Source organism: Girardinichthys multiradiatus, chromosome 12 (assembly GCF_021462225.1).
Source record: "Girardinichthys multiradiatus isolate DD_20200921_A chromosome 12, DD_fGirMul_XY1, whole genome shotgun sequence".
In the NCBI taxonomy this organism is placed as follows: Eukaryota; Metazoa; Chordata; class Actinopteri; order Cyprinodontiformes; family Goodeidae; genus Girardinichthys; species Girardinichthys multiradiatus.
The window spans coordinates 8,424,998-8,451,397 of NC_061805.1; the positions used below are offsets into that span (position 1 = coordinate 8,424,998).

The 26,400-nt window shown below is 40.5% G+C and overlaps 1 protein-coding gene across 10 annotated transcripts in view; it reads left to right on the plus strand.

The window, feature by feature from the left end:
• arvcfb (ARVCF delta catenin family member b) overlaps positions 1-26,400 on the plus strand; it is a 336,448-nt gene that overhangs the window by 150,656 nt on the left and 159,392 nt on the right. For 7 of the 10 annotated variants that reach the window (XM_047381042.1, XM_047381035.1, XM_047381034.1 and 4 more), the window contains 3 exons: positions 11,264-11,358; positions 22,411-22,458; positions 23,405-23,625. In XM_047381042.1, the coding sequence (XP_047236998.1) occupies positions 23,434-23,625 (192 nt within the window). In that variant the 5' untranslated portion in view covers positions 11,264-11,358; positions 22,411-22,458; positions 23,405-23,433. The remainder of the gene's footprint in view (positions 1-11,263; positions 11,359-22,410; positions 22,459-23,404; positions 23,626-26,400) is intronic. The other 3 variants (XM_047381036.1, XM_047381044.1, XM_047381045.1) reach the window with 3 other exon arrangements.

Below are 26,400 nucleotides of genomic sequence, written 5' to 3' on the forward strand. Positions count from 1 at the left end.
GAGTCAGAACCACATGTGACATGAACAGACTGCTGTTCACTGATTGGCCATGGAACCAGGAGAAATGAGAAGGTTTTCGCTGATGTAGTGCCATGATAAGTTAATAAAACTCAAGAGTGACTACAACAATATTGAGGACCACAATGGCCGGAGCGGGTCTTACCAAAATATAATTTTACTATTTACAAATCATAAACCATGCCTGAAGACTGAAAGAAAGAAAAACAACACATCAGCTTTCTGAATTACACACAGGCAGGGCGCTGTATTTAATAACATCCTAAATCAACAGATCATACATAAAATCAGCTGCTCAGACCCAGAAACCTTTCCTCCAAAACACACTAAACAAAATCACCATGAAACAGCGTGTTTGGTCCGTAAATGTATTGACGGTCCTTAAGTGAAACAACGTCTGCAGGAGGAGGGAGCAGGCAGAGAGCAGCTGCTCGTAATTAGACTGCCTGCATCGGGTAAAACGGGATGAAACCCCCCTGAATCCGAGAAGCACGAATGTCCAACATCCAACTTAAAGCTAACTTCACCGTGGTCAAAAAGTCTTTGTCCTTATTTTTGCCATGACTGAGACAAAAACTTCCTCATAAACCCCAAAATTTTAATTTCTTCAGGCAAACTTTGGAACTTCACCAGTTCAGACAGCAGCTCCCCAGTTCCCCCTCCCCACCCACATCCAATCCCCATGTGCCTTTTTTAATTTCTGGCTGGGCGGTGGTCCAGATTATTATCTCAATGGATTATTTTATACAAGAAAAAAACATATAAGACATTCTTGCATATACAACAATACAAACATTATTAGTATTTAGTTTATTTATGTTTTTATTATGTATTTATGTTTTCTTTTTATTTCTTTATTTTTTCTTGTTTGACACAGATTACTGTGACAATGTCACACAGTAATGGTAATATCAGCCACAGCACACTACACTGACAACTGGAGATGGAGCTTCAGTCACCAATAGGTCAGTGAAAACAGAACTGGTACCATACCCGGTACAGCAAAACCAAGTGGAGCCTAGCAGCTATGTCTAAAATGAGTCATTGGAAAAGGGGCTCTATGACCCTGCAAGCTACTTGTAGGCAACCTTGTAGTTACTGTGTTAGTATTAGGCTGTGTTATATCCTGGTACTCTCACTGGCTTTTTAGGACGTTGTTAAGCATTGGTCATATTAGGAATATATCTGAGATACATCCTGAAATGCACTTCCTCAACATTAGGAAAAAGTTTCAAACATTTATACGGGTTATCTGGTTGTTTTTCTCTCTGTGAAGCCTTAGTGCACTTCCACTCTCTGAGATATTAATTGCAGCTCCACATCCAACCGACTGCTATCCCATTCCTGCAGTAGAAGCAGTGTTTAATCACTCACATAGTGCTCTGAAATTCTTCCAGGCTTTGCATGGATTAAGAGGACATTACTTTGAAATGAGAAGAGAAAATGGTCTACAGATTCCTAAATTCTCCCCAGGGAGCTTTTGTTCCTCTGGACTTTTATTTTGGTATTTTCCACCTGCCTATATTTCTCCACAGGGAGCCTTTGCAGTTTTTCTTTCTCAGTACCTTAAATCATTCCTTTAACATAGTCTGACAGTTGGAAGCTATTTTGAATCAGGTACCCTTGTCCTTTGGGGTTTCGGACACTTGATTGAATGAGTTGTTGAGACAAGATTGTTTTTTTACAGTAGCCGGCAACACCCATCTAACAACCTACAGCTCTCAGTATAATGCCAAAGTACAGTAGAATAGTTTTGATCTATCTTGCTGACAATTTGCCGGAAAAGCATTCGGCTGCTGTTTTGCACATTACTTGCCATCTCAGCGTGTATTTGTTGTCAACTGTTAAATTTAGGAGGAATTTCGATGATGCACCACTACTGAAGTTTTCAACAGAGCATCTTACCCATCAAAGTCACAGGATGTTGGCAGCTGGAATTAAGGCTGCCTCTTCTCTGTCTTGCCATTACTGACTCCTCTTTTGTTCTGGATCTCCTGCTCTCTTTAATGATCACTTGTTTGTCAGCTCTGATGCAGGTTTGTCACGTGATGCTCATCAAACAGCATTAGAAACAGTATTTTCTCTACTTCTAGGGAAACCATCTGCAAACGTCAGCCAGAATGTGCAACAATGGATGACTACAAATCATTACAATTGACATTTTTTCAAAAATTTGCTTTTTGACTCTACTAAACACTATCGCCTTTTTGTGGGGAAAATGGCAATTAGTAGCTCCTCATTTGAAAGTATGTTATTTTTCAGAACAGTCAATGATTCACTTTGGTAAACAAGGATTTGATTGTCTCTCTTGTGAATCCTTTGCACAAAGCCCTGACATCTGATGTTGAATAATAGCTGTAAAATCCTTGGCACCAGTGAGCAGCATGTCGGTGCCAAGCTGGCCTAGACTGTAGGAACATGTCAGTTAAATTCTAGGTAAGGCCAAATGATCGCATTGATCTCAAATTGTGCTTTAAAGTTTAGGACTGTATTTGTGTGACATTTAGATCCAGCTAATTCTAGGATTGACCAAAAAGCTGAAAATCTAGACATGTCTTTTTGTATGACTTGGTCATCAATAGTGAAGGAGCAGAGCAGGACAATGATGAACTCTTGTGAGTGATGGATTAAGGCTGCCTCTCTCCGAGACAATGTGAGTTACCCTGTCATCCGACCACCTCTCGCAACCCGGCTGTACCACTTCCTGCCACAGCCCGAGCCTGGAGGGAATACAGATACAGTATTATTTCCTTCACCTACCTCCAAACTGAATGCAGTTTTGTTGAGGTAGAAAGCCGCACAGATATTACTCCCAGTAACAGAATAATCATATATAATAATCATATTTTTACAGCATTGTGTTCATATTTTTTTTGGGATATTCATGTCAAAGTTTGCAGGCTTGAACTCATGTCAGCCATTCTTGGCTCACTTGAAGTAGCTTCAGTGTGCAAGTTAATGGAGTTCAGTCTCAAAGTTTGTATTCCAGGACAGTTTCCATAATGCTTCAAAGGATTCAAGGGTGCATTGCAAAACAGAGCCACCCAACTTATTTAATAAATAAAAAAATCATCTTCACCTATGAGATAGCTGTCCTCCACTCTGCCTTTAAACCTTTTCTCTAGCCTGACAGCTGTGTTCCTTGGGCTTCATGATGCTGTTTGTTCTAATGTTCTCCAACAAACCTCTTAGGCCTTTACAGAACAGCTGGATGTATAATAAGATTAAATTACATACACATACTCTAACATAACATACTCTAATTACTAATCAGGTGACTGCTGAAAGTAATTGGTTGCGCTGGATTCTATTTAGGGGTAACACACTAAGAGGATGAATAGAAATGCATGCCACACTATTTAAATTTGTATTTGCAGAAACACTTAGCTTTTTCCTTCTGCTTCGCATTTAGGTACAGTACTACTTTGTCTCGATCTATCAAATAAAATCCCAATAAAACACACTGGAGATTGTGGTTGTAATGTGAAAAAATCTAAATACTTTCTTAAAAACTCTTCGTTTGTGCTGAATTTTTGAGGTCAGTTTAGGATATGCGAACATGAACATGTATGAATACAGAATGTGTTTTATGCAGTAACCTTACTGGTGCTGAAGGTTTCAGTGGTTTTATTACTTTAAGTGTGGATGCTGTAATTTTGAACTTGATTGTTTTCATCCTCTGGGAACAAAAGGTAATAAAGAAAGCTCTCTCTGTAGTAAGAAATGTAGCTTTTGGTGAACTTCACTTCCAGCCAACACACAGAGATACACCCTCACATAGACATATCTTGTTCTCTTATAATTCGGCATAAATGTCTGTGCTGTGGTGTTGTTTTTCTCCACTTAACTACAATTAGGCTAGTATTGCCAACAGTTAATCAGATGTACACTCCCCCCCCCACAATTTTTATCTGCATGCTAGCACTAACAAAATGTCCTTCTTAATTATGCAGTAATCACCACAAACAAAGTGTTTATTTTTGTGTAATGAACTGTGGTTTGTTGTCAAAGAAATACAATAAAGGCAGGCATCATGAGAGGCACCTTTAATTCATGGTAATTAACTAGAATGTCATGCATCACTTTAACAAACCTGTATAAATTTTACATACTTTCCACTTCAATGATTTATTCTAAACTAAAGCTTTTTATTGTCATTTTCTTATTCTCAGTAACAGTGTTTCATTGTTGCGGGTAACAAGGAAGACTTCACTTCCTTGTTTTAAATGATTTTGGTTGTGAATTGCGGCTACATGAATAAACAAAAATTAATTGCTCTCTTTTTTACAACTTGATGTGAACCTGAACACTGTACTGTTATCAGTTATCAAGTCTACATTGACTTTGTGACCAATACTTTGTTGTAACAGGTGTTGAACATAGCTAGCATTAGCTTGCCACAACTGCTTACATGAACAAACCCAGTGTAAAGTCTGTATCAGTAAAGTCTGAGCAAGTCGCTGTAAAGTTCAAAATGTTGGTCGTTGAGAAATTATGAGGTTCCTTCTGGTTTCTTCTCTAACCCAACAACACAGGTTTTTACCCAGTCTTTGGTTAAATCTACCCAACGTCTGTCCCGAAATCATAAACACAGCATTTGGGTTAAATAAATTTTCCAGCAGTTTTTTGTATGAAGCCCGGCTGTTAGAACATTGTCCATGTGAAGTTAGAACATCACATGGACATGGAGTGTATTTCAACTCAACATTTTAATAGCTAAACAATAGACTCCATAATGCATGCTGTTGTTTCTGCACCTAATCCCCCCTACAGGTCTACATTTTTAATAAATTTGTCTAATTTACTGTAAGTTTTAAAAGCAGGTTAAGGTCATTTATGGTTTAACAGATTTTAATTGATTTAGTTCCATCTGACTGATTTAACAAAGTCCTGTGAACTGTGATAAGCTTAATCTGAGGAAAGAAAAAACAATGCTCTCCTATATTCTACAGGGAATTTGCTATCCACTGCAGTACCAAGGGCAGATATTACAGACAAATAATACCCAGTTTGGGCACAAACCTGGATGCTTTGACTTTGTTATACTTGACACACTGTCAGGTGATGCAGCTGCTGGATTTGAGTTTCTCCATAATGAATCTGTAAAAAACTTACCTTTGAAAGGGGCTTCCTGAAGTGTATGAGAAAACCTAACAGTGTGCGCAGTCCAAAATACAAACTAGCCAATCAATTTCTCCTTCTTCGCTCCCTCTACCTTTCAAACTACTCAGCGAACTGACTTCATCTTGGCAGGGAGTCTTTCTCTCTGTGCCAAGGTTTTTTTTTTCAATCATTGCTTTTCATTAACATCTCCAGAGGCACAGAGTCCTGATGAGGGAGAACAATTTCTTCCTGCTCTAAAGATGAATAGGGATGTTACCGGTTCTATCTTAGCTCTCTGTGATGTTTGAGCATTACTAAAATCCATCCATCCCTCTGATGATGATGAAAACTGGCCTGTTTTATTCATACCAGCATTCGTGGTCTGTTAAAAATCCTTTTTGGAATTCTCAATTAATGGATTTACACCTAACAAACCCAGTCTGTACACACAGATGGAACATCAACAACACAATGGGTCACAATGGCTATGCTTTCAGCTGAACAATTACGTCAAAACACAGAGCTGTCAGGTGATTCTCTCTCAGTATGCGCTGTCCCACACCTGCTGCAGGAAAGTCTGTCTTGTTGGACAAAATTTTATTTATCAATTAAATCATCATAATCAATAAAAAGTAATAATGGTACAACATTTCTTTCAAAGTGTCAATGTGAAGTGCTATCAGCATGTGCCGTTGTCTGGTAAGGTAAGTATAAGCAACACACAATATTGTTCCAGCATGTACCAGCACTTCCATTTTTTCCAACACCTGTATCACAAGACAACCCCACTTTCTATCAGTGACCTGCGCAGTGCTTGTAAAATGAGCAGGAAATGGAAATGGCGAAAAAAAATGTATCACCCAAAGTTTGTCCTTGTGTTTCTCACAAAGGTTTAAACAGCATTCCAGGTATTTCATGGACATCTATTTTTCCTACTCAAAGTTTATTAGTTTGCTTATTATTAATTTTCTTGCAAAAACACGTCATTTGACATTAAGATTTTTATTGCTAAAACTGCACATGTGATGCTTAGAAGGGAAGCCTACAATGTAATAAGTGCAATCAGTTCTCTCTGTCATTTGGCTCAGGCATGGAGAAAAAAAACAGGTTGCTGCTGTGGCTGATTATTGCATTTAAAACCAGGCAAATAATTATTATAAATGTTTTTAATATGTGATTAACAGACCTCAGCAGATGATTTGCACTGAGAGGACATAATGAAAGTAAAAAACATAATATAACCACACAAAATACCTGACAAATTTCATGTCCATAAAGATACCCACAGTGACCACAACGGTCTGGCTGCTGACTACCTGCTTGAGCTATTTTTGGGAGCAATTGGGGAAACTGTGATGTCTTTTGTGATGTCCTGCAGCCCTGAGCTGTTAGTTCCATTTAAACAAAGAGACAGTTTTTAGTGTGTGAGAAGAAACCTACCCTTTTTACCTGTTTACTTTCACAAAGCTCACCTACCTTTTTTGTGTAGAGGATCTTTAGGGAGAGTAGGAGTGCTCACTCTATCCTTTTTCTGTTCAAGAGAGCAATCCATCTTCTCTTTACAGTAAGAGAATTGTCCCTCTGTGGCCACAGAAGACACATCCACATCCATTTATGCAAATGTGTTTCTGTTTTAAAAACATGTAGTTCCAAAGGTTCTTTTTGTGTCAGATGGGTGCATATTAAAATTACTTTTCTGCTTGAAAAATTATGGAAGAGCAGATTATAATTTATTTAGATCTGACCCTAAAATATGCTAATTATTGGCTTTTAACAATCAGCTAACTTGCTTATTCTAACCATGAGAAACATGTATAAATAACAGCATTTTTTTCTTCCCAAGTACAAAGAGGCTCTGACGGCTGAGACTAGGCCTTGATCAGTGCAGCGATCCCTAGACACTCAGCTCTTCACTCAGCCAGTTCCTCAGCTTGCAAGCCTCACTCCACATTCATTATTAATCACAGAATTTTACTGGGGTCCCCTTCTAACAGTGCGGGTTGAAGTGGTATGAAATATGCAATTGTCTGCATAATACACAGCAGGTGAGGTATCAGGTGCTGATATGGAGCACAAATATTGCATAAGAGATCTCTTATTACTGTCAGACTACAGAGCAGGATTGAGCAGCAGCAGTGGTGAGTGTCAACATTTTCCAGATTGACAAGACCAATGTAAATAATTCTGATTGGAGGGCAGTATTTGGAAGAAGAAATGTTGTCCCTCCAAGGCATGTCAGTTAATTTTACGTCCTCATTTACTGATAAGGTACTTTGTTGAATGCAGAACCCTGAAACAGTATCTTGTTACCCACATTTTATTCCTGTTTATTACTGGTCTTTGTTGCATTTTGACCTCGAGTATTTAAGCAGTGTGTCAGCCTTGTGTCACAATTGGCGATTTACCAACACCTCTTTAGCCACACAAAACCTTCTGCCACCCAAGTAATCATCGTTTCCCGTTATTAACCTCCGGTCAGCTCCACGGGATCAGGTGGGGGGTTGAACAGCAATAAGAGAGGGCAGCAGGCACATCATTTATTCATTTATCATCACAGACCATCAATTGTCTCATTCCCAAATCAGCTTGTTGTGCTGCTGACCTGACAAGTACAAAACCATTGCGTCACTTTAAATAGGAATTAAGCAAGAACTAATCTGAGTAATATTGTGAGTTGCGACTTTAGGTCAATATAATCTCCATTCAGGAGCCATGTGAGGCCTCCACAGGAATGCACAGAGAGAGAGAGAGAGAGAGAGATAGCACATACAGCTGGGCTTAGCTTCACCTTTGATGTTTATTGCACAAATCTGAGCTGTTCACAGCTTATCTGGGCTTGACGTGAACATACCAAGAAATCCCTGAAGAAAAGAAAATATCTTAATCATAGATACAGTAAAAAAATAGGTAAAGCAGCAACTTATTTTCTCTTTTTTCATTACCAATATGGTTCTGATCAAGGAAAGCAAAACATTCTTCATGTTCATTATTCACAGATGTATATTTTACAAAGTCAGTGTGTTGTTCTATTTAAACTGCTGAAAAATAAGATTTCTCTTGTTGCTTCTCAGTAAGACGTCTTAGTGTCAGGATGGAACAAGTATGATGAAAATGGCCTTAGATGAGAATCTAAAGTCAGTGGATAAAAGTCTGGTTTGAAATAACAGAAAGACAGTGTTAACTCAAATAAGGAACGAAGGTATGCTTCAAAACACAAAACCTTTCAACTTGAAGCAGATGAGCCACAGCAGCAGGCAACCAAACCGGATGTCCCTTCTGTCAGCTAAGAACAAGAAACTAAGGGTTACAATTCACACAGGCTGTCCAAAATTGGACAAAAACAGATTTCAGCAGCAATTAGGGTCCGAATTTGGTGTACTCAACATCAAATCATGCAGTCGTCAACCATGAATCAGTGGTTCAGGTTTCCGGTGGTAATAATGTGGAAGATATTTTCTTGGCACAATTTAGGCATAACAGTACAATTTTAGCATCATTTATACACCAAAACACAGCTGAATATTGATGCTGACCATCTTCATCCCTTTATGACCACGCTGTACCCATTTGCTAATGGCTACTTTCAGCCGGATGATGCATCAGGAACCCAAATAGTCTTAAGCTGTGAAATGTTTCTGGCACATTGTTGAAAGAATTAAGGCAGTTCTAAATGCATAAGGGGGTCCAACTCAGTACTACCATGGTCTACCTAATAAAGGGGCCGTTGTGTGTATTATTGCTGAGAAGCAACCTAAGCTCTGTTCTTCTATTCACGTCATCAACTGTATGAGATGAACTGCTGATGAACTCAATCTTCAACTAGGCTTGAAGCATTTCTAGAGATGTGAAGCAAATTTTAAGCGGCTGCTTTTCCATTAAAATTAAAGCATGAATGAATGTTAAGCTGCAAGGAAGTGTGGAAACAGGAGTGTTTGAAGCCATCATTAGTCACATCTTCATGGGGGTGGTCAGTCCAACAGTTCAGCTGGCAGGCCTTGTGTTTCCTCAGCCATCAAAGAGAACAGAGCCTGTGGACAGGTCTGATTGGATGACAGAACGATTCATCCCCTGGCATGATTCCTCAAAGATAATTTGCCCTGCAGTACTGATTTGAGACCTTTGTTTTTCTCTGTGTTTGTGATGTTTGTATTTCTCAAGTGTCTCAGTAAAAATGTGAAGGTCAACAAAGCCAACAAAATGGTTTCTTTGAAGTATTGAGTAAGTGTTGCCTCGTTAGAAACAATCAGATATCTGCCTGAGAACCTTCAGGCTCTTTTATTTAGTGAGTACTGATCACTATTATCTTTTCTTTGTGGGAAGTTCCTAGCTTGAAACTATTTGTTTAAAGTATAATTGATTAAAACGTTTTCTAAAATGGAGTTCTGACGAAAATTCAAACTGAAAGACTCACCTCCACCACCCGGCCGTTCTATGACTCCACCATGCGTCTCTCCTCCATCCAATCAGTGTCAGATCCCACATGTGTCTTCAATCAATCATCTTCCGAGGCTTCGCTTTTGAGGACCTCCATTCATAGATCCCCCCGCTCTTCAACTGAGCTTCGACCCTCCTCCGCCCCACCTCCACCATCTCCCTTCCATACTCCTCCGGGCTCCCTCACCTTCACTCCACCTCCAGTATCGGATCCCAAGGGTGGGGGAAGACTCCTCTAATTCTAAGCCTAAGACATTCATTCAAGCTCATGTCATTCTCAGCATTCATGTCTTCCTCCTGGGTCCGAGCGCCAAAGATGTAAACTTTTATCAATAAACTTCTCTAATTGCCATCTTTGTGTTTCTTATTGTGAGTCTTTTCAGATTAAAATCAGCATCATGGGTATAAACAGTCACTGACTAATGAAAAAGGTGGCAAATGAGTTTCTCTTTATAAAACTGAACATTTCTTAAATATTGTGACTGCTTCTCTCGTCAGTTCATATTAGTCACCTACAGCACACTACTCATGTATTGGCACTGCTGGTAAAGTCTGATCAATACATTCAGATTCAGTTTTTCACCTTTATTCATCAGAAAAATGTTCATGTTCCGACTCATCACCAAGTGCTGCAGTGGCTGCAGATCATGCCTCCAGTCAAAAGACTTCCATTTGTTGAAAGAATACAATGATGATTCAATTTTATTCAAGGTACAAGTGAAGTGGAGTTGAAAGGATGATTCAGATTATTTAATATAAGGCTCTTTGTTGAGGTTACAAGCAGCAGGTATTTTACCTTGAGTAGGCAGTAGTCAGATTTTAGTTTAAAGAAACAGTGATTATAGCTCAGCAGAAAGTCAGTGAAAAGTGGGTTTTTGCCATATTAAAATTTCAGTCTCAGAAATGTCATAGTACTTCATGCAAACTCTTTTATATTCTGTTGCTTCATTATCAGCTTCAGTAAGATATTTACCCGGCTGTTTATGATTACTTAGACCAGAAATGGTTTTCAGTCTGTTCTAAGATTAGTTCCATGCAAAGCATGTATTGCGATATGGAACATTGTCTTTAAGGCTTTCAACATGCCTATTCATGTAAGTCAATGGGGCCTAGCCAACAAACACAAGCTCACATTTAGACTATTTTGGTTCCCAACATTTGAAACAGGGATTTAAAGTTTACTCAACCACCTTATATTTTGCATCCTTGCGGTACCTAAGTGATAAATGCTTTGTCTTCCAGTGGTTTAATTTTGTGCATTGTGTAATTGTTGACACTTGCTGTTGGTGTGCACAGTCTGCACATTTAACAAAAATCTAGACTGCACAAGGTCTTCCCCAGAACGACTTGTTGGAGAAAGACAGGGCAACATGATCTCTTTAAGGAAGTTAATGTGATGTCCTAAGAATATTTGTACCTTTGGTTTTTGGGAAGAGTTAGCAGCAGGTTGTCTGCATAAACTAGAAAACACACATCATAGATAGCATAGATACAGAGGAGTGTGGTGTGTTTGGAAACCAAAAGCTGCCATATTCATTTAAGCATTAGCAAAAGATCTTGTCAATGTTAAAAGGAGAGCGTGAACTTGCAGTGAATCTTCCATATATTTGTTACTACATTACACAAGATTTTTTTTTTTATTAAGTATACGCTGTCAGTGGGCTGGCTGAAAAGTTTTACTATATATTCTTTGTTGTTTTTTAATCAGCAGATCTCCCCTGACGGACTGAACAAACGTCTTGACTCCAGCAGAGCTACTGCTGTCCTCAGCCTGCTTGTGGTCTGAGGGGACTCACATCAAAGGTACAGCCACTTTCTCTCTCTACAACCCATGCTTTCTTTAATCACAGTGTTCAGTTCATCACTGAGGTAATTACATTTCCTTTTTTTTTCTTTTTCACATTTTTTATTTCTTTGTTTTGCCACTTCAAGACTTTTCTTTCTTTATCTCTCTGTGGGAGAGCTTTCCATTATTACTGAAGTACCTCGTAGGATTTTTCTTTTTTTCAATGCATTTAAGAGTTTTATTTCCTCTAGGTAGGGTGCTGTAATTTGAATAATTCACACTTCTAAATCAGGTGGAGAAAACTGATTTTTAGTTCTCTTCACAGATCACAGTGTGCTTTAGAGCAGAAAGGCAGAGGGCATTTGTTCTGGACCAAGATATCTAAAGGCAGACTCAGACTCGTAATTGAATGTTTGAAGTCTGTCACCTATGGTTAGTTACAACTTGAGAAACTTAATTGCAATTTAGGTCTATTCTATGCTGCAAAGACACTTGTTCTTTTTTCCATGATTTTGCTTTTAAAACTTTAGAGAAGACGTTAGACAGATGGCATGAGCAGTGGCTAAAATATAGTTACTGATGTAGTTTTATGCTTTAACTGTGCAAACAATGACTTCCTTGTGGCTTTATTTATTTGCCTCCACTGAAAAACAGCCATTTTCTCAAAATTACACATACGCCTTTCAGAAACTTCACTCATTTATTGCTTATACTGTAATGTTTTTTGTTGTTGTTTTTTTTTAAATAATGCAGCATTAACATTTGAAACAGAAGAAAAGAAACATCTAAAACAGACAGCTTCCTATCGACCTAAATGTTTTAATAATTGCCATCTCCTTTTTAGGAATAACAAAGAAATGCATTGCATGTTTACGTATCTTCTGATACTTGTGCATGTGTTCGTACATATTTTTTCACCCTGAAATCTCAGACACAGAAAGGCGGTTTAAAGAAAAAGGATTGACTAAAATATGGATGTTAAACAGCAGCTGAATTCCTTTTCCTCCAGCTATAAAAATAATGTTATATATAGAACCCATGCACCTCACTAAGCTGTGTTTGTCCTGGCATCTTTCCACAATGACCTATTTGGGCATTAGCACTTTATTTAACATTGTTTAATGCAACTGGGATCCTGAAAGGGATTTTTTGTCCCTGAGAAAATGCTTTTCTTACTTCCTGCAATTTTGTGCTGTTTCTTTCAAACAGTCAATGATGGTGTAAAATTGTTCATACTAGAAGTTCATTAGATTAGACAATGATCTTCAGCACAGTAATCTAATTTAACATCATTAATAATTTATTCATGGGCATTGAAACACTTTTTTGAAAAGTAAGAGTGAGAGTAAGATTCCTAAAACCATTTTACATCACTATAGTGCCATGAAATATTACTTTAGTTAAATGGTAAATGGACTGAACTTATATAGTGCTTTTCCAGTCATGCAGACCACTCAAAGCGCTTTACACTAGAGCCACATTCACCCAATTGCCCTCACTAACGCTCACACATTCATACACCGATCGGTAGGCAACTTGAGGTTAAGTGCCTTGCCCAGGGGCACATCGACCTATGGCAGGAGAAAGCTGGAATCGAACCCACAACCTTCTGATTGCAAGATGACTACTCTTCCTACTGAGCCACAGTCTCCTAGTTAAACAAGTTTTTTTTTCAAAAAAATCTTAAGTGAGTAAGTGTTTCTCATTTCAAATATAATTAAATAAAACAAAAATATGTGTTTCTTGTCAAAAGGATATTGGTAAAGTCCTCTTTGACTAGTAGAAGATGAAACTGTTCTACAGAGGAAGCAGCAGGTGTCACATCTCTTGACATCCAGCAGCAGGAGTTGCCCAAGAAGTTAATCCAGTTCATTGGTCAGAAGTAATGTCTAGCTTCAGTCTCTATTGTCCAGTTTAGACCCTCGTATGAACATGCATTCTGGCTGATTCACATGTAAGTATACCAGCCTGAGAGTGAAAAGTCCCCAAATTCAGACTTTTATACTTTTTCACAAACAAAGCAGTAGCTGTAAAATAACTTAGAAAGTCTGTTTGGCTACTTTTGTTTCCATTGAAACACCTAAATGTTCCACGCTAATCTCTGCAGTGCCATCGTAGCCTTGGCCTAAAAGGTTTTTCTTCATAGTCCAGCCCACGCTTTTCACAAAATCATATCAGTTATAAAAAATCCAGCAAAAACTGGCGTGTCATGATGCATTCAAGTGCAGTTGTACATATGAGGTTTGCTCCCATACATTTGCAGTAAGTCAGCACCTTTTTTTTTTTTATATAAAAACTATCAACTAGGGTGGCAGCTGGGCTGACAAGGCTTTCTTTTTGCATAGCAATTGTCCCCCCATGCCACTCCCCTGGATCTGCCCATGCTAATAGAGAATGAATAACGTGAGATTTCACATAGCTCAGTATCTGCAAGTTCAGTCAGCTCCAGAAATGATAAATTATAAACTACATAGTAGATAGTAGAGAGACACTCACTTAGCAACTGACAGGTAAAATCCTGATTTATTTAATGAGATGATTGCAACAACTAAAACTTTTATCTAAAATGAAATCCTAATTCACAGTGCTCCAGAAAGCTGTATAATCTCTTTAGATTATCTGATAGCAGGGATGATTTTGATTATGCTGTTTACATTATTTAAACTGGGGCTTCAAGGTAATTCTGCTGCTTGATTGGAGGCACATGCCAATGGATGGTTCATTCAGTGTCTTTAGTGCACACCTGTATTTAGCCCTGTTTAGACACAGTCAGATCACTAAGGATGTATGTTAGTGCAAGGGGTGAACAGGGCTTATAGAAGCCAACTAGGACTGACTCATGGATTGTAGTGGTCTCCAGTAGCCCCTTTTCTGTCTCAGGTTTAAAATCAGATATTGTCTACAGCATGAGAAGACAGGTTTTGCACTGCTTCATCAGTCAAAGAGAGTCAAAAACAAAAACACAGCAGTCTGCTGGGCTTCCTCCTCAGCACTTTGTCATGCAGCTCTTCCAACATAACAACACATCTGTTTTCTTCCATAGTTCACTGGAGGTTATCTTTAGACAAACAAAATAAAAAAAAGCCTTGCATCACAGCATTTGGAGCTAAAATCCTTTCCTGAGCAAGAGAAGATAGATGACCTCCACTATCACCCCTAGCTGTGCTAATATAAAGTATTTTTATAAACTCAAGCTTTTAGCTTTCAAATCTAGTACAACAGGAAAAAAAGTGTCACGTGAAATGTTATCCATCTGTCACCATCATTCAGACCACTGCCATACTGGACTGCTTAGTGAAGGGCAAATATTTCTTGAATCATGCAGGTGTGCACACACACACACACACACACACAAGGAAGAGCAAGTGTTTTTAAGTAACCACCTGTGCCACTGGGAGCTTCAACCACAAGATACTGGCATCCTCCTGAAAGGTCTCTGATTTCAGTCTGTAGCTAAAACTAAACTTTAGGAGAAAAGAGTTTCATATTTGGGAATAATGCTCATATAGTCTATTCCTGATAGTTGATGAGTTGGTGAGAATAGTCACACCAGCTAGTTATCTTAATTCAGATCTTAATTCAAACTGATGATAATGCAGCAAAATTACCGACAGCAACGTATAAGAGATTAACTCTAGTCTCTAGAGACAGTTCAGGTTCTTTTTCCATATGGTTCATTTAAATTGCAAAGAAGATTTCAGTAACTTGCAAACGTATTTCTACCACTTAAATGTTTTCATAATTTGTCACATTACAGACACAGACTTCTATGCATTTAAAATGAGATTTTATTTGATAGGGTATTGTGCTTATTTGTAAAGTGGAATAAAAATTATAAGTGGATTTCAAAAACGTTTATGAATAAAGGTGTCAAAATTGGGCCATGTATTTGTGATTTGCCCCCCAGTCTCAAGACGTTGCAGAACCACCTGTCACTGCATTTACAGCTGTGATTTATGGGTATATGTCTCCACCAACTTTGCACATCTAGAGACTGAAATTTTAGCCCATTCTTCTGTGCAAAAATCCATCTTTCCTGTGTCACCTACATGGCTTAAGGAAAACTTTAAATGACACGTCTTATGACTTTTTTCCAGGATTCCTTCCATAAAGGCCAGATATGATGAGTGCATGACTAATAGCTGTCCACACATTCTTCCCGTTTAGCTCTGAATTTCTGCAGCTCCTCCAGAGTTACCACGAGCCTCTTGGCTGCTTCTCTGAGTTATGCTCTCCTTTCCTGGTATGCCAGTTTAGGTGGATGGTTTGGCAGATTTACAGATGTGACATACTCTCTCCATATTCAGATGATGGACTGAACAGTGCTGTCATTAGACTGTTCGCTAATGTTCTCTGACATGTTTCAAGCACATTTCAAGCACTTCACAATTATGCACTACTTTGTGTTGGTCTGTCACATTTATTCCCAACACAACACAAAGGTGGTTGTGGTGGTAATTTCATGAGGCGTGAATACTTTTCAAGTATGATAGAATACAAGATCAGCCTCCATAATTCCTGTTTGACATAAGCCCACAGTCCTCTTATTTCTACCTGATCCCACAATGTTGTCCGCAGTGTTTTATGAAAACATGAGATTTTCATGAATTTCTTGTCAAATCATGAAACAGACGATACGTTTTGTGCACAGTCTTTTGGAGATTTGTTTGTCAAAGTGACTCATAGAACTGATGGACAGACTGACACAGATTTATTGCTAGATATTTTACCACGCCTTTTTCCAGTATCTGCTGTTCCACTTTAAAATTTGCGGTTGCGTTTTTATTTCTACTGCCAAGCTATTTTTAGAGCTGTGTATTTACGCTGAGATGTGTTTACTGCTCAGGAAAAAGTCTTGCAACAAATTTGGAGCAGACACTCCACTATGAATTATAATTTATGTTTTTTTTTTCTTTTTTAATTAGTGATATTTATGCCATAAGGTGCTGAAATCCAACCCATGTGTTTTTGTGAAATTAATAAATCATTTTCCACTTTTTCCTGTTTGCTCATAATTATCCCCCCTCTTTACGAATTAACCACTTGGTGTTTAGAAATGACAGTCTTGGTTTGGGAGTTTATCTTCGATTTGTTTCCATCACATGAAGTTGGTAGTAACTGGAGCATGTGTAACTGAGACTGGGGTTAAACGTGCAGACCTTTGCTTTGTTTTTATCCCCTTTGACCGAGGCTATTAGCAAACATCTGTTGAGTCGGAACTTTAAAAAATAAAAAAAGCTGCGGTGGTGGAGGGGAATTCTTTAGATGCCCCTTCTCTTGCATTCTAGGCTATTTTAAGCAGGGCCAGAAGGAGGTGTTTAATGATAAGCTGTGTGGCATAGCTGACATGCTTGTCATATTATTCCCCCAGTGACTCAGGAAGCAACGGCTCAGTCGCCCCTCCAACCCCAGAGGGGTGTGAATCATTAGAGTCTGTGCTCAAGTGTGTCCAATCAGCATTGCTTTAGGAACCTCCACTGATGCCACTTATCTCAAGTATCGGATGACTTTTAATAAAGACAGGCATGTTATTTTCATATCTCTCCTTACAAAGCAGTGTTTCCATTTTGAACCCGCGGCACCAGCTGCCTTCTGCAAATGAACACCATCCAGGAATGTTTGGTGAGATCAACGAAGAGAGAAAGGTATAAAGACAAAGAAGTGGCCTTCTCTGTCATTCAAATGGATGTGGAGTTTAAGTTTCGGAGCACAGTCTCCTTGGCACACAGCACTCTGGATAGAGGAGTCAGACAAGATAAATAAATGATAAGCATGCAACAAACATCAAAGAGAGATTGTGTGCTTCAAAGGGAATGAGGACTTTGTGCTCAACAGGTCCTATATTAAAGAATGACTACTTTTCATGTGCACATAGTCTCAGACTGACATATCATGGACTCTGCTTCCAGAGTCCGGCCTGTTTAAAATTCGAATCATTGTGCCTGCATTGATGATCCCACCAGAGCCAAGCCACTCGTCCCCTATCTTTGTCTTAGTGATATGGTCAGTATGCTTTGATACGATGTGCCTCATCACATAATGTCATCTTTGCTGCTGAAGCTTTTTATGCTGGATCTGTTAAGTGTTTATTGTACAATGGTTCATTCATTAAAGACAAGGGCAAAGGGTTGAACAGTTTTTATTCTGTTTCATTCCAAAATTACCATCTGTCATTTTTCTGTAGCATTTATATGATAAGAACCATGGTGGAGGTGAGGGCTGGATGACAAGTGCTGTTTTTCGATTTTAAGTTCGTTTTCTGTGTTAACTGTGATAGTGTGGGCTGTATTGAAGAATTTAGCTAAGGAAAGTATTGAGAACCATTTGGTTCATCATTAGCAACAGTGAAAACATCCAAAAAATATACAGACGCAGAAATTTGGTGGCCTCCCTTTATAAAATTGTGTACAATGTTAAATAAATTGATCTTTTATTGCAGTAGCATAATATTAGTCTAAAAAAAACTCATAAAAGTCTAACCTTTAGAGTACTCATACTCGTACTCGTCGTCTTCCGCTTATCCGGGAACGGGTCACGGGGGCAGCAGACTCAGCAGAGACGCCCAGACGTCCCTCTCTCCAGACACCTCCTCCAGTTCCTCCAGGGGGAGCCCAAGGCGTTCCCAGGCCAGCCGAGAGACATAGTCCCTCCAGCGTGTCCTGGGCTGTCCCCTGGGCCTCCTCCCGGTGGGACGTGCCTGGAACACCTTCCGAGGAAGGCGCCCAGGAGGCATCCGGTATAGATGCCAGAGCCACCTCAACTGGCTCCTCTCGATGTGGAGGAGCAGCAGCTCTAGTCCGAGCCCCTCCCGGATGGCCGAGCTCCTCACCCTATCTCTAAGGGAGTGCCCGGCCACCCTACGTAGGAAGCTCATTTCAGCCGCTTGTATCCGGGATCTCGTTCTTTCGGTCATGACCCAAAGTTCATGGCCATAGGTGAGGGTAGGAACGTAGACCGACCGGTAAATTGAGAGCTTTGCTTTGCGGCTCAGCTCTCTCTTCACCACAACGGACCGGCACAGCGCCCCCATTACTGTGGCAGCCGCACCGATCCGTCTGTCGATCTCCCGCTCCATTCTTCCCTCACTTGTGAACAAGACCCCAAGATACTTAAACTCCTCCACTTGAGGCAGGAACTCCCCTCCAACCTGAAGAGGACAAGCCACCCTTTTCCGGTCGAGAACCATGGCCTCGGACTTGGAGGAGCTGATCTTCATCCCAGCCGCTTCACACTTGGCTGCGAACTGCCCCAGTGCATGCTGTTGGTCTTGGCTAGATGGGGCCAGCAGGACCACGTCATCTGCAAAAAGAAGAGACGAAATCCTCTGGTCCCCAAACCAGACCCCTTCCGGCCCTTGGCTGCACCTAGAAATCCTGTCCATAAAAGTTATGAACAGGACTGGTGACAAAGGGCAGCCCTGTCGGAGACCAACATGCACTGGGAACAGGTCCGACTTAGTGCCGGCAATGCGAACCAAACTCCTGCTCAGCTTGTACAGAGACCGGATGGCCCCTAGTAAAGGGCCACCGATTCCATACTCCTGGAGCACCCCCCACAGGGCATCACGAGGGACACAGTCGAATGCTTTCTCCAGGTCCACAAAACACATGTGGACTGGTTGGGCAAACTCCCATGAACCCTCGAGTACCCTGTAGGGGGTATAGAGCTGGTCCAGTGTTCCACGGCCAGGACGAAAACCACACTGCACCTCCTGAAGCCGAGCTTCGACTATCGGTCGGACTCTCCTCTCCAATACCCTGGCGTAGGCCTTACCAGGGAGGCTGAGGTGTGTGATCCCCCTGTTGTTGGAACACACCCTCCGGTCACCCTTCTTATGAACTGAATAAATGTACTAACTCTAAAGGTTGGCCTTCTTGGCGTCCCTGTCGGGGGGTGGTGGATAGTGCCCACCCCAGTCTGCCAGACCAGAGGCACTGTCCCCGACCGCCACGCAATGTTGAAGAGGCGTGTCAACCATGACAGCCCTACAACATCCAGAGACTTGAGGTACTCAGGGCGGATCTCATCCACCCCCGAAGCCTTGCCACCGCGGATCTTTTTAACCACCTCGGTGACTTCAGCCTGGGTGATGAAAGAGTCCAACCCCAAGACCCCAGCCTCTGTTTCCACCACGGAATGCGTGATGGCAGGATTGTAGAGATCCTCGAAGTACTCCTTCCACCGGCCGATAATGTCCCCAGTCGAGGTCAGCAGCTCCCCACCCCCACTGTAAACAGTGTTGGCGAAGCACTGCTTCCCCCTCCTGAGGCGCCGGATGGTTTGCCAGAATCGCTTTGAGGCCAACCGGTAGTCCTTCTCCATGGCCTCACCGAACTCCTCCCAGGCCCGAGTTTTTGCCTCTGCCACAGCCCGGGCCGCAGCACGCTTGGCCTCACGGTACCCGTCAGCCGCCTCAGGAGTCCCACAAGCCAACCACAGCCAATAGGACTCCTTCTTCAGCTTGACAGCATTCCTTACTGCTGGTGTCCACCACCGGGTTCTGGGATTGCCGCTGCGACAGGCACCGCAGACCTTACGGCCGCAGCTACGGGCAGAAGCATCGACAATAGATGCGGAGAACATGGTCCACTCGGACTCTATGTCTCCAACATCCCCCGGGATCTGGTCGAAGCTCTCCCAGAGGTGGGAGTTGAATACATCCCTGGCCGAGGGCTCCGCCAGGCGTTCCCAGCAGACCCTCACTATGCGCTTGGGCCTGCCAAGTCTGTCCGGCTTTCTCCTCCTCCAGCGGATCCAACTCACCACCAGGTGGTGATCAGTGGACAGCTCAGCCCCTCTCTTCACCCGAGTGTCCAAAACATGCGGCCGAAGGTCTGATGATACGACAACAAAGTCGATCATCGACCTCCTGCCTAGGGTGTCCTGGTGCCAAGTGCACTGATGGACACCCTTATGTTTGAACATGGTGTTCGTTATGGACAATCCGTGACTAGCACAGAAGTCCAATAACAAAACACCACTCGGATTCAGATCGGGGAGGCCATTCCTCCCAATCACGCCTCTCCAGGTGTCACTGTCGTTCCCCACGTGGGCGTTGAAGTCCCCCAGCAGAATAATGGAGTCCCCGGGAGGGGCACTATCCAGCACCCCCGACAGGGACGCCAAGAAGGCCAACCTTTAGAGTTAGTACATTTATTCAGTTGGAGAAAAAAAATCCCACATTGAGAAATAATTGTTTTTATAAAATCACTGATTTTATAAGAATTGTCAGTGATTATAAAATCACTAACAATTATTGGTATCCCGGCTGTCAATACTTTGCACGACCCCTTATCATAAGTAGAAATTGTTTTATTAACGGTTACTCTTTGACATATTTGTGTGTATTATTAGGGGCCGTTGTCATTTGTCTATGTATGTCAACATCAACCTGCTGAGGGACAAACAGATGGAAACTAGCCTTGGGCTATCCTGGTGCTGCCCCTGTTTTAAACAAATAAATCTAAAAAGGAAGCATTAAGTCTTTTATTGTATCAGGTTGAAGTTACAGACTGTCCATAGAGCAGACAGTTGCTCTAGATGGTCCAGAGTCCAATGCCCTCTCCTCTTCTGCTCACCCAACAGGCTTTCTATAGGGCATTGGGGTCTGGAGACTATGATGGTCATTAAAGAAGATTGATTTTGTGTCTGGTGAACCATTTCAGTGTTTTCAGTATTGATCTGGCCATCATTATTCTGCTGTAAGGTCCGATGACAAACGTTTTTCAGTTTATTGAGTCCACCAGATTTTTACCGAAAATCTTCAGATCTTTACAAGAATTACAGACGACATGCACACTAATAAGGTTCCCAGTGGCTTTGAAATACAAAATGGCCCATAGCATCACAGATCCTCCACCATACTTAACAGTGTGCATAAGGTGTCATGGTGTGCTGAGGCTGTGTAGGACCCACGTGCAGAGCGGAGCCGAGGAGCATCATGGTGAGTTGAAAATGGTTTGAATGATGAATCTACAAAGCCAAAACTTACAAAGAGCAGGATGATAAGCAACATGCAGGTAACATAAATCCAGGCAGGAAAAACACTAGGAAATAGCCAGGTAGCAAGCTGGGTAGTAACAGGGTAGACATCAGGGGGAACTTGTGGCAAAAAATGAAAACCAGAGAGCATAAATACTGAAGAAAGTGGACAGTGGACCAATGGACTGAGAGAGCTAATCAAGGAGAGGATTGGGTGCAGCTGGTGGAGGACGGCAACTGAAGGAGGTTGGTAAATTAACCCTAATAATCAGGGGAGTGCATTAACAGGGGAGATATACAAACTAACATATCTAACACAGGAATCCAGGGAAGTAACAAAAACTAAACAACAGAATGAATCTAATAAACCTGAATGAACTCAATAAAGCAAGTGAAAAATATGGCAGTGTAAGGAAGGTAAACAGAACTCAAACTAAAAACCTAACACGGGTAGATTATGACCTAAGGTGCTTTCCCACATATACATCATTGGTTTCAAACTATATCCACTTGAGTGATTTTTGTCAATATGCTAAATCAGAAAAAATCTCCCTGATGATCTTGCTCATTGTGTTTGAAGGTAAGACAATCTTAGGTTCTGGTCCAAACTAGTGGCTAGGAGCTGGAAAAAATGGGCCTTGATGTAATGCCATATATATCCCCTGGGGGAACTCTAACAAAATATGAAAAAGTCAAGTATGAATTTTAAGATGCTTCAGTAACATTTATTTTACAATGATTGTTATGGGAACCACTACTTGCGCTAAAAGTTGGATTTTTCCAAACCTTCAAAGTGATATTGTGTTGCTGCAATAAAATTTGAATTTATTTAAAGGCTTTTTACACATCTTTATGAGGGCTGCCACCACATTAGCCTGCATCTGTATAATCAAAGACGTATACTGTCACCTGTTCTTTTCATGTTAGCTTATTTTTAGACTTTACCTAAAACATAAGAACATTAAAAAAAACATAAAATGGAAGAAAGTTAGAGACATGCTGTCAGATAATGTTTGTTTCAGTTTAAAAAAAATGTCTTGCCTTTTCTCTTTTGTCTCCCTCCTGTTCTTGTTTTCCTCTCCTACCAGCTCTCCATTCTTGGTTTTGCTTCATTGCTGTGCTTCATTAGAACTGAGGTGACTGTTTTCTAACACCTGCTTATCTCCTTGGCCCATACTGTTGTGGATTTGTATTTCCAGCCTCCTTTGTTACCGTGCTGTCAGCCCATTGATATCATGCCTTTATCAGTAATGGATATCAGAGAGTGTGTGGTGTGTGTGTGTGATGGATACTGCATGTGTGATAAGTGTGGGTTATTGTAAATGATGGCTGCAGGAATCTTGCATGTGTTGGACGTTTGGCCTGTAACTGTGCTTGTAGGTCAGAAAGTGAAATGGCTGTATGCATGACTGTAAACCAATGACAGCACTGCTCCTCTACACTAGCTGTGATTGTTCATTTAGAGCTGTGACATCCTTCACCCCTTTTGGTGTTCCAAAAGCAAGAATATTGACTTCTCTCGGGTCTGCGCTGTGCCGTTCTGTTTTTTTGCCTTTGGAATTACAATTTGCTGCACTGATGTAAAACTGCAAAATTGTTTTGAATTTTATCAGGAGTACCTTAAGGTGTCTTAATGGTGTGATAGGATAAAACATCTCTGGGTGAGCAAACTGCATCCAGAGTAGAATAGCCCTCAGAGGCTTCCCTATGTAATCTACCATTGATGAAGAATTTTAATCATGTGCCAACAAGGTTTTGGCATTAAAACTACAGCCAAACCTAAACAGATTTGTTAATAAAAGGCTCCATGATCTATAACCCTACATCTTTATTCATCCAGTCAACCATTGCAGTTGCTTGTTTTTTTTTATTTTTTAGTAAGTGTTGGAATTTTGTTCAGAACATTTTTTGCTAAATACTGCATCATCACCCCCTCCCCCCGACCTGTATATAATTCCATACTTGACTTTACTTGACTTTCTACCTCATGCCACTCATCCAGCCTGCTGGGTCTGGGTGTCCATAATGACCTGGTACCCCTCCCTCCCTATTTTCTCCTCCCCCTTCTTCCTGTAATGGAAGATCTATCCAAGCTTCAGCCAACTGTGCACATGGAGGAGTATGACATTCGCTCTGCTGCCAGCATCCTGGCCTCGGTGAAGGAGCAGGAGGAGCGTTTTGAGCAGCTAACCCGAGCCCTGGAGGAGGAGCGCCGCAACGTCACCCTGCAGCTTGAGCGGGCCATTCTGCCACCTAACCCCTCCATCAACCAACCACTAGCATGGCAACAAGTGGTAATGCAGGTAAATGATGCCAGCATGCTGGCCAACGCTCCCCCTCCATTTGACTTTATTTAACCAGCATCATGCTATCATGTAGCTCCCTCTGTGCAGCCATATTTGCCTCACCTCCTCCCTTCTTCCATCTGAGCAAGCTCATTTCCCTGTTTGCTCATGGTCATCACTTTCTCATGATTGCAGGGATTCTGTAATCTCTGTTTAATTTCCTAGTGATTTGGGACACTTGTTCCTATTGTCTGAACCCACTGTCCTGGATGTTGTGCAATAATCTCCTCTATGGTGACCCCCTTCAAAAGGGAGCTGATGAGATTCAACCTCTCATTTTACCTGCCCAATCTGCGCCACCTCTCACCATTCTGTCTTATCTCCTCTCGTCCACCTAAAATTTATATTCATAATTTAGAAAAATCCAAACTTTTAATTTGAGTTCGTTCTTTCAGTGTTGAAGTAATCCAACCGTAAGAAGTAATTTGTCCTTTTTTTTTATTTTTACAAAATCATCACAATGTCATATATACACCTCAAACAATTCCTGAGAAAGTGTCCAGGAACTTGCAATCAGGAATGCATTGCTTCCTGTTTTTCTGGGACAAATATAATGCAACGGTTTTATTTTTTATTTTTATTACACTAAACACACCTGGAGAGTGTTGAAATCTTTGGATCTTTGAAATATAAAGACATCCCAGGGGAGCTGGTGCCTGTCTCCAGCAGTCTACGGGCGAGAGGTGAGGTATACCCGGGACAGGTCACCAGTCCATCGCAGGGCAACACAGAGACACACAGGACAAACAATCATACACACACCCATTCACACCTAAGGGCAATTTAGAGAGACCAATTAACTTAACAGTCATGTTACGTTAATTGCGGAGGTGGCTAGTAACTAGTTACATTTATCTAAGTACATTTTTTAAAACAAATGCACTGTTATGAGTAGTTTTACTACACTCTACCTTTTACTTCTGTTTGAGAAACATTAATTGTAATTAATTAACACAATTCTTACTTAAGTTCAATTTCTGGCTCCTCTACCTACCTTGAGTTACATCACCGAATGACAAACAAATACGTTTTAACCAAGAAGTCTAACCAGACACAGAAAAACGTCTGGGCCTGTTGAGACTTCTAGTTCATGCACAAGCTTCATTGTTCTTATGTTATTTTCCATCTGCTCAGCCTGTTGTGCCATTTGGATGTCAAGTAAATATTTAGCAAACAGTTTATTTTGTCATTTGAAGTACTTTGCACTGTTCTAACATCTACACATTGTGTACTGTAAGCACTGGTTTAAAAAGTTTGCTGTTGTGGAAAACAGTATTTTGTAATGCTGTGATTTATTTTTACTTCCAGCACCAGAATCTGCACATAATTTTATATTTTGTATGTATGATTACATTGTTTTCACAAATTAATCAGATGAAAAAGTACTTCTCAAGTATTTAGTACTCTTTTACAAGGCGAATTTGAAGTTACCCTGACATGATTTAACGATGGTCTAATCAGGCGTTAACGATAGATTAACACTGTGTTTTTCACTTGTAAAATCTGGATTTTCGATGCAGAAAAGAGCCCCAACATTTTCACTCAAGGCTGACTGCTGTGTGTGTGTGTGTGTGTCTCAGTGGGGACCCAATATTAGCTCTCTCCTCACTTTAAGTTTAATTGTAATGCTTTCAGGCTTCGCTTTAAATGTAACAATGTAAACTTAAGGCTCAGCCCCAAACTATCAAAATGAATCCATTATATTGAGTTTTTTTGCACCCTGATTTAGTTCTTTATGGGCCTGAGACAAAACAAACACGAGTTGAGAAGCTGCAGCTGCATTACCATGCTAACTTTTCTCAGTCTACTGTACGGGTGAGTTGTCAACACAGATGTTTTTTATTTCTACTATTAAAGATGTTGTCAACTCATGTGCTTAAACAGAATCAAGATTTTTTTAAAGGGTTAACCCTGTTAGTACCAAACAATATGTAGGCCATCTGGATTTATTTGGATTTTATGGCGGCAGAATTATCAAGAAACGTGCTGAGCTTCAGCAGCCTTAGCGTTCAGTATCTATATTCAGTAATACTGTGTTTACATGCAATAGGATTATAAAAGGCAAAAAAAAAAAAAAAAACAACTCTTGACAAATCCCATCTCCACTGACTGTATGATAAGAGGGTTAAAAGTGACCATGGTGGCAATTACAATACAAGTAGAACTAGACTGTTTTTCACTCAGAATTTTAGACTCATTTTAATCTCGAAGGAAAGCAGCTATTTTGATAATTCGGCCATAATAATAAACAGTTTATATAAGCAAATACAAACAGAGACAGTAAGATCAATTTAAGGTAGGTTACTAATTATAAGTGAAAATATAATCAACATACAAATGTATGAATGAAATTATGACCAACATATAGATTTTTACTCTGTATTCTCAACAAAGTATGTATAACTTAGTTTAGAATGTTTAGGTGGTGAACTATGAGTATAAATGAATTGATTTGAACCAAAATGAACTGAATTTAGAACCAGTTCTTGTTAGGTTCTTAGTCGGACATTGTGGTCAGTTAATTAATCCTCATTTCCCATGTCAGCCATCTTTAATGAATATTAGGAATTCCTACAATGTTGCTTAACGCAACAGACAGAGTATACTAACAAGCATCTCTCAATTCTGGCCGCTTGTAAATTAGGATGTCAACTCGTGTAATTGACACCACTGATGAAACTCATTTTTACATCTTTCTGAAATGTGTTCATCAGAAGTTAAACTCCAATCCAA